A 7,955-nucleotide genomic window follows, 5' to 3' on the forward strand; every position below is an offset into this window, starting at 1 on the left:
ATTTGATTTGATGAAGTGGGAATTAGTGATTTGCTGCAGAAAAACGTAGCCTGCTAAAACAGCGATTTCTCCCACCTCCGTTGACGGTTTGCACTTCTTTTTTGATGAGCTTGAAGAGCACTAAGATGGCTATCATGTCCTAGAAGGGTTTGCCCTAATTTTATGTGTGCAAGGAGAGGGAGCTCCTCCACTGGCTGGGGGTGAAGGGGAAGATAAAAAACTCACTAAAAATTGATTTTTTTGCTAATTATCTTACTAATCCTCATTAATTAACTAATGGGCTCATAAATCTGGTTGATTCTAGGCATGGCTCTGATACCATGTTGAAATTTGAGCATAATGATGAGCTATGGTGGATCATACACTAGAATCAACATGATTAACAAAGTGATTAAGAAATGATTAAGACGTAATTAGTGAATAATTAGCAGATAGATTAATGTAGGCATGGATACTCAAAAACCAGCAAATTCTCATTAGGGCTATGCCTCAATTTATAGTGTTTACATCAAGCATCAAATCCCCTTGATTTCTCCATGATTCACTCCCTGAATATCTCCACCTTTTGCCTGATTCTCTCCACCTCTTCTCTTTTCCCTGAATATCTCCCAGAATATCTCCACACTCCTAAATTCCCTCATGCTACCCATTATTCTCTCCCAGTAGATTCTTCTCACCTTTTCACAGGTTCTTTCACAATTACATCTCCTCTTTTACAGCCTCTATTCAAGAGCTTGTTCCCATACACACCCTATTCACTTGTATATTTCAACAGCAATAGCCTGGGATATTGAGCCCTCCACTTGAGCCTGCATTTCTTGCACTGATGGCTTGGTTTGGGACGACGAGCCTTCCGCGTGATGGGACACTTGGTTTTGAAACGTTTGCTTCGAGGATGGTTTTGGGGTGCCCGAACCGGACCCCCTCTGGTTTCACCATGGGGGAGCCCCCATGGGGGAACCCCTCTGGTTTCGCCATGGGGGAGCCCCCAGGGCCTGAGCACGAGATGGCCGTTCAGTTAGGCTAACCCTATCACTCCACTCTGTTTTGTGACCTTCCATTCACATCCTTTCAATCACAGAAACTCCTTTGGGGGGGAGGGGAGGGAGGGGGGAATAAATTTTGGAAAGTTTAGAGAAAGCTACATAGAAATAGGATTTAAATTAGTAATAAGAGCACCAGACGTGTAATAAATAAAAGCAAGGAGTAATAAGTATAAACTCTAATTTTTTAAAATTATGTACACAGAAACCAACGAGTGCTAGTTCATCTAGTAGAGCATTGGTCTGTACCCCCAAGGTCTTGTGTTCAAGTCTTGGGGGCCTCGTTAGGTACCTACCCTTGATGGGTTGATTATAAGCATGTACGATGGGTTCACCAGCCCTCATCCCAGCGCCGGGTGTGTGTGTTTTTTTAAAATTTCCTGTACCTTCGGAAAATAAAAATAAATAAAAAATATGTACTGCGAGCAGAACAAAGCAAGGGCAGCGAATTGTGAAGTGACACGCGATCATATCTAAATCTAAATAATGTGGTAAGGTTTAAAAAACAAATGCTACAATCCTTACCGCTCCCGCTCCTGCTCCTGCTCCTGCTCCTGCGATTCATCTCCCGTCCTGTCCATGTGAAGCGATCCTGTTATAAGGCACAATTCTCTGAAGCTTTGAGACTGGGCGGCATGTTATTACCTCATCTGTCAGTCAAGCACCCTCCTGGTAGCTACCCTTGATGATACTATTCGCCTGTCTAAGCATTTCTCTGCACTATGCAGACTTTACATCAATTTCTTTTTCACTGCTGTGCAGATTGGAGGGTCAGCAGGCTTTGCATCAATACTGTATAGACATCTGCCACAACAAAGCAGTGATCATCTCCACCTAGCATGTATCCAAGCTCTGCTTCTGGATCATTTGCTGGATCCAGCTCTTCTGATTTGTTGCAAATGTACTCGGCTGCTGAAGTGTTTCAGGTAGGGCCCATTCCTACGCCCCCCCCTCAAATTCGCAACCAGTTGCGAGCTAAAACACTTCAAAATCCTGCGTGTTCAGCACAAGATAATTTCTCACAGTTCTTCTACTTCAATGTCCCAGTTGGAAATTCAGCCTAGCATGGAAACTAGGTCGTATGAGGGGCATCAACTAGGTCGTATAAGATGATGCTGATGCCCCTTGCCCGCGCCCGCGCTGCTGCCGATCCCAGATATATATACACTTGCCCTTGTTTTATTGGTCCTGCCTTTCAGTGGGACTATGTGAGGAGCGAGTTTTTTTTTATACAGTCAAAGCAATGGCCAACTTTCTTCATCTCTAACTGTGTAGGATATATTGTGTTGCATTTTAGAAGGCTAGGATTATTTCACATAAATTGAATGCCATATAGTCAATAGACTTAATAATTGCATGTTTTTGTCTTTTTTGAAAATGGTTACGAGTTGCGAACACGGCTGTAGTGGAGCAGTTAAAGCGGACGAAGTCCCAGCTGTGGTAGTGCGGGTTCGATCCGTGCTCTCTACGGTGTTGCGCGTGCATGTAACGGAGTTGGGTGTGTGAGTAGTGTATATGAACCGGTGTTTCTCACCAAATTTTTTAAAAGAAAATGGTTACAAGTCACTTCTTGTAAGATTAGTTAATGTTTCAAAATTCAATTTAGCTTGGTCTTGCATAAGCACCTATACTCAGGCAGGTGGAGCCCTTTATATGCATGCTTTAGAACGGGTGAATGGAAATTCTTCAACGTAGGCACAATAGTGTAGGTACCTATATCTAGAAGAGTTGAAGGACAATTATGTAGTTTTTAAGGACAAGACTTGCTGCTCCAGCAGGTTTTTAAATTATAGATAATTTTCTGTGCCTTTCTGCACACGCTAAGACCTGTGTCCACCACTGCCTATCACAAAAAACAAGCCACCCACTTGATATACCCCGCCCCCCCTCTTCTTTTTGTTTGGGAAACCATTTTTGCCGAACCTAACATCAATCCTTTTCACTATTGATTGAAGAGGAAAATGCAATTTTGAACAAGCATTTTCTTCATGCTTTTATCTAATTATAAAATGTTGAGGAGGTATTTTTCCTTCTCCCATCAATTTGAGAAGGCTTTTACGAAAATTGAACAAGTTCTAGGCTAAGCTGAACCTATCTTTTCCCGAACCACACACACACCCTTTAACACCCCCTGTCCAAACCCCCATCCTCCCTCCTTTCCTTTCCAAAATGAGTTGCATTGCCAAGGTTTAAATTGGTGCTTTCTTTTATGCTTTGAAATGAAATTGACATCCTGCCCTCCCTGGGGTTATTATGTTAGCAATTCAGGCTGTTGTCATGTAATGTGATGAATTGCTGGTTTGATCCGCAGGCTCAAGCAGTCGGACCTCCTGGTGCAAGCAGTGGTCAGGTACCCATATCTAGCTTGAGGTCAACTGCTAACCCCACATCCGGGATAGGTTCGTATGACCAGCTTGCTCAGCAGTATCAACAGCAGCATATTCAGTCACACTTACAGTATAGGCTAGGTGCTCATCAACAACTGGCTGCATTGGGCCAGCCTTCTACAGAACAGGGACTGCAGACCATGGCAGTTGATCCCTTTGGTTTACTAGGTCTGCTTGGTGTGATCAGGACGCGAAATCCAGATCTGACAACTTTAGCTCTTGGCACAGACCTTGCAGCATTACGATGGAGTTGTCCCATGGAGTCCCTTGATGGTCAACCTCCCAGGTACAACCTGAGCAGCCCAGTATCCGAACCTCCTGCCCGCCGTCAGTGATGTCCTTAGTGAACTAGCCCAATGCCTCTCTGGAACCAAATATCTAAAGCTCAATGCTGAGCAAAGTGAAGTGTTCTGTTTAAAATAGCCTTCATCATCTTCCATAGGATCACACCACTCCTGCAATGCTGCCTCAATCTCTTTGAGCTGTGCCACAAACCATGTAATCTTTCTTGCTTAGGAAGTCATTCAAGTGCATTTGAAATGAAGATTCAGAGTGGAAGGCTAGTTTCTATAGCCAGGATATTGTAAGTGGTTTTATAAGTGTGGTGGGGCTTGAGTAGAGTACTTGACTTCTGCTTTGTGACCGCTCTCCTTGGAAATCAGGTGAATCAGCCCCGAGAAGGCCTTTCAGGTATCTGGTTGAAGGTGGCACAAACACTTCCTTCAATGAGTGTCCAAGAGCAGCCAAAGGAGCCAGCATAAAGTCCATCACCTCATCTACCTTCTCTTTCTTCACATCATCTCTTGCCACATGGTAACCACATGCTCTTATGCCTAATACCAATATGGATGGGGATTGGCAGGAACGAGGCGGTGGTAGATTATGTTGCTTTCTCTAATTTGAATTGCTTCAATTTGAAGCTCTTAAGAGTTGTCTTGTTCATCACACCATTGTTATTGGCCAAGTGTGGAAAAGAAACCTTGCCTTTCAGTTTCTTGACTAAGATGGAACAGAGCAGGATTCCTACATTAAGAATTTCAGCAAGGCCTGAACTCTATACATGTAATCCTCTACTCAAGGTAGCTTGTGGGTTCCTTTTTGGTAGAATTATTGGAAACTGCTCTTGAAATAAGCAAGATCTGAACTCTATACATGTAATCCTCTACTCAAGGTAGTCTTGTGGGTTCCTTTTTGGTAGAATTATTGGAAACTGCTCTTGAAATAAGCTCAACCTGCCTGTGGGTTACAGATTTCTTCCACTAACAGCCACATTGGTGTCCAAGGAAACGAGGAGGGGTAATGGATTTGCTAAAGGTATCATCAATGTCTACCAGCCCTGCCACGAGAAGAAATTTTAATGGACTTTGTGGTAGAGTGCCGAGGTCTCAGAATCATGGATGGGTTTGAGGGTGCACACCAAAAGTTGTGACTTAAAGGGTGGCAAGACTGCTCATTTGCAAGGTATTGCGACTTCATGGGCTGCCAAAGAGATTGTGCCCATGTTACCAGAAGATAGAACAGCAAATTTAACAGGCATTTACCAAACAGACTTCCTTCACGTTCACGATTCTCCGATTGCAATTATTCTTCATGAAATTTCCCAAGTGGTTTGCACGCTTCAAACCTTCTTGTGTAGTGTGACCAATTCAATGATGGGACCTATGGGTCTTGTATGGGCCGACATGAAGTGGATCATGTGGTTGACGAGGCTGAAGCAGATCAAGGAAGCGTATTTGCTTTGCGAAGGTGTAAGGTGAAGGCTGAGAAAACTGAACAAAAAATACCTCACCTGCTTTCTCTGTGCTTTATAGGTCATTGGGACGATACACTGTAATCTCCTGCTACCTCCTTCAGGATGTCGAAATCTGCTGGCTGCAGGCTTCGGTGTGAGACCCAGGCTGGCCTGCTTGGGGCTGCTCAAACTGATGGCCGTTGCTGTGCAGCTTTGATTGCTAAATTTTGCACCTTCTTGGTCAGGTGCGTGCACACTGGCATATGAACTTTGCTTAACCGTAACCCTAGCATGCCCCAGTAGACATGACATGCTGATACAGTTGACACTAAGACAAAGAGACACAGTGCCTTCCAAACAGGCTCAATCCAGGTTGTGGCAGGCTGCCTCAAAATCCTAGAGCCCTTTGACCTGCAGCCTCAACATAGGACTTGGGGCAAAATGTGAGTGTTTAGCAGTGAAATAAAGACAGTGGAAAACTGAATACGTACAAGAACAGGTTCCAATAAACTATGGCTAATCTGTACCTCCTCTGACACTGATCCACCACCTCTTGATGAAGTACTAGCCCTTGATGAGCATCCTCCCCTTGAGAGCTCTCTTGATAGACACCCTTCTAGAAGTGATCACAAAAGCATCTTCCTCCACTAATGGATCACCAAACTCTTCTCTGCCAAATCCAAAGCACTCAAGTAGATGAAAGAGTCAAAAGGATGGAGCCTCAAGCTTGTATCCACATGTACTTCCTTGACCATGTATGATTTGACCACTCCCTCCTCCCTACGAACGCCCTCTTGTTGAACATACTCAAAACAAACTCCGTAATGACCTGATGCAAAAACGCCTTCAAGACAGCCCAACCATGCAGGATCCCATAATGCTTCTCCCATTATAACAAGGCAAAACCAATCAAATCCATCCAAACAGTTGTGGAGCTGAACCAAATTGGAGCCACCTGCTCCCTGTCATCTCTCGAGTCCAATAGGGGATTGCCTCACCATCCATCTTTCCATTGAACTTGGGAGGCTTGAGAGAACGGTCTAATGTGGTTGCCATCTCCCGAGTTCAATAGAGGATTACCTCACCATCCGTCTTTCCATTGAACTTGGAGGCTTGAGAAAGGTAAGAGGAATGAGGCAGGAGCCAATCAATCTAGTATGGGACTACCATCGTGGTGCCGTCGTGGTGATGAAGTGAGAACGTGGAATTCAGTTTGGCCAATAGCTCAAGAGCTTAGGAGTCTTATTTTACTTAGAATTCTTTAGAATATCTCAAATAACTAGTTACAAACACGAGGAGTTGGCTTTTATACTCTAAGTACATCACTTGGAAGACTTCTATAAGTAATTGGCATGTTCTCATGGTATAACCTTGAAGTACAATATTTCAGAGTGTATTAAGAGTGCTTACAATGTCGAATGACATGAACTAGAATGTAAGTAAAGACGCTCATTACAATGTGTGTGGACGTTGTAGACGAAGAACCATGGTAGATAGAAGTGGTTAACATACTCCCCTTTAGGTATTTGGCCACCCATATCCTATGGTCATATTTCCATGAGGGTAGCACAAAGACTACTAAGCATAAAAAAGCATGGGATTATGTCATTAGCCACCATAGGAGTTACAAGATGCCACATCAAGAAGTGCTAGTACATCTTAGGGATGCACATTTTTGCAAAATTGGGCAACATTGCAGAGGGTATAACTCTTCATACAAAGTCTCAGATTAGCCTGGTGTGAATAGCAAAGTGGTAACTATATATTTTTTGAACACAACATAGAGGTCACTATGCCCTCCCTTCCATTTTTCACTTATGGTTTGTTCAAATACTCTTGAATGGGCACTTTCCTCTCTCCCAAATGAGCTCCCACAGTACGTCAAGTATGTTGGTCTTTTAATTTATATGGGCTATTCAAAATACTCTTGAATGGGCACTTTCCTCTCTCCGATGAAATGAGCTCCCACGGTAAGTCAAGTATGTTGTCCTTTAATTTATATGGGCTATTTAAATACTCTTGAATGGGCACTTTCCTCTCCCAAATGAGCTCCCATGCTAAGTCAAGTATGTCGTCTAATTAATTCATATTCTCATGATTCTTTTGATTAAGGAATTGAGAATCTATCCGACTTAGATTGCACCAAGTCATAATGAGAAATGCATGATGTAAATATTACTGTGAGGATAAGAATCATGAGGCCAAAAATTTGCCGATTCCACCCACGTGGTCATACCAAGGCCACCACACCAAAAAAATGTCGTTTGACTCGAGAGGAGGATGAGTTCATTGATGTTTCAAAGGTGGTATTACACAAGTGTGTTTAGCATGCATATGGTAAGATAATGGAATTCATTAGACATTGGATAAAGCTTGTGATTGGCACGAGAATACATGTGTCTCTTAAAAATGTGCATCGTCTGGAAATCATAATAGCACGTGTCTCTTAAAAATGTGCATCGTCTGGAAATCTTAATAGAAAAATTACCTAGATTAATCATTATATTAAAACTAAGAGAAATGATAGAGAAAAAGAATAACTCAGAATCATCTGATAATGAGGTATTCAATGAAGAATCAAGGTTTAGGTGGCATGGTAAGCCGTGGAAGGCCAAGAGTGTTGGACAATGACCCATAAATAAATTGCAAAATAATAATCAACATGACATAGTATATAAAACATAAGATTGGGTTCAATTTTTTCCCACATAAGAGTGAGCCACACTTCCTTTTGGTGTATTTTAATGATATTTCTTAAAATAGCTTGTGGATCTCAAAATAGCTTTTACTTTA

At 42.7% G+C, this 7,955-nt stretch overlaps 1 protein-coding gene across 2 annotated transcripts; it reads left to right on the forward strand.

Moving 5' to 3' along the window:
- Positions 1-1,502: 1,502 nt before the first annotated feature.
- LOC147619536 (putative NOT transcription complex subunit VIP2) lies at positions 1,503-4,357 on the forward strand. Of its 2 annotated transcripts, XM_086773220.1 has the most exons (4): positions 1,503-1,715; positions 1,806-1,969; positions 3,355-3,716; positions 4,093-4,357. In XM_086773220.1, exons 2-4 carry the CDS (start codon positions 1,883-1,885, stop codon positions 4,094-4,096), a joined length of 453 nt encoding a protein of 150 aa, XP_086629346.1. In that variant the 5' UTR covers positions 1,503-1,715; positions 1,806-1,882; the 3' UTR covers positions 4,097-4,357. The 2 variants fall into 2 exon arrangements, with proteins under 2 accessions (XP_086629346.1, XP_086629345.1); XM_086773219.1 differs by having other exon boundaries at positions 1,506-1,715; positions 3,355-4,357.
- Positions 4,358-7,955: the final 3,598 nt, after the last annotated feature.

This window comes from Cibotium barometz, chromosome 33 (assembly GCF_041138505.1).
Source record: "Cibotium barometz isolate CiBa-2024 chromosome 33, ASM4113850v1, whole genome shotgun sequence".
Taxonomy (NCBI): Eukaryota; Viridiplantae; Streptophyta; class Polypodiopsida; order Cyatheales; family Cibotiaceae; genus Cibotium; species Cibotium barometz.

Coding starts and splice junctions, on each gene's coding strand:
- LOC147619536 (XM_086773219.1), top strand. CDS start 1,883: ATGTATCCAAGCTCTGCTTCTGGATCATTTGCTGGATCCAGCTCTTCT. Junction 1,970..3,354: donor CGGCTGCTGAAGTGTTTCAG/GTAGGGCCCATT, acceptor TTTGATCCGCAG/GCTCAAGCAGTCGGACCTCC.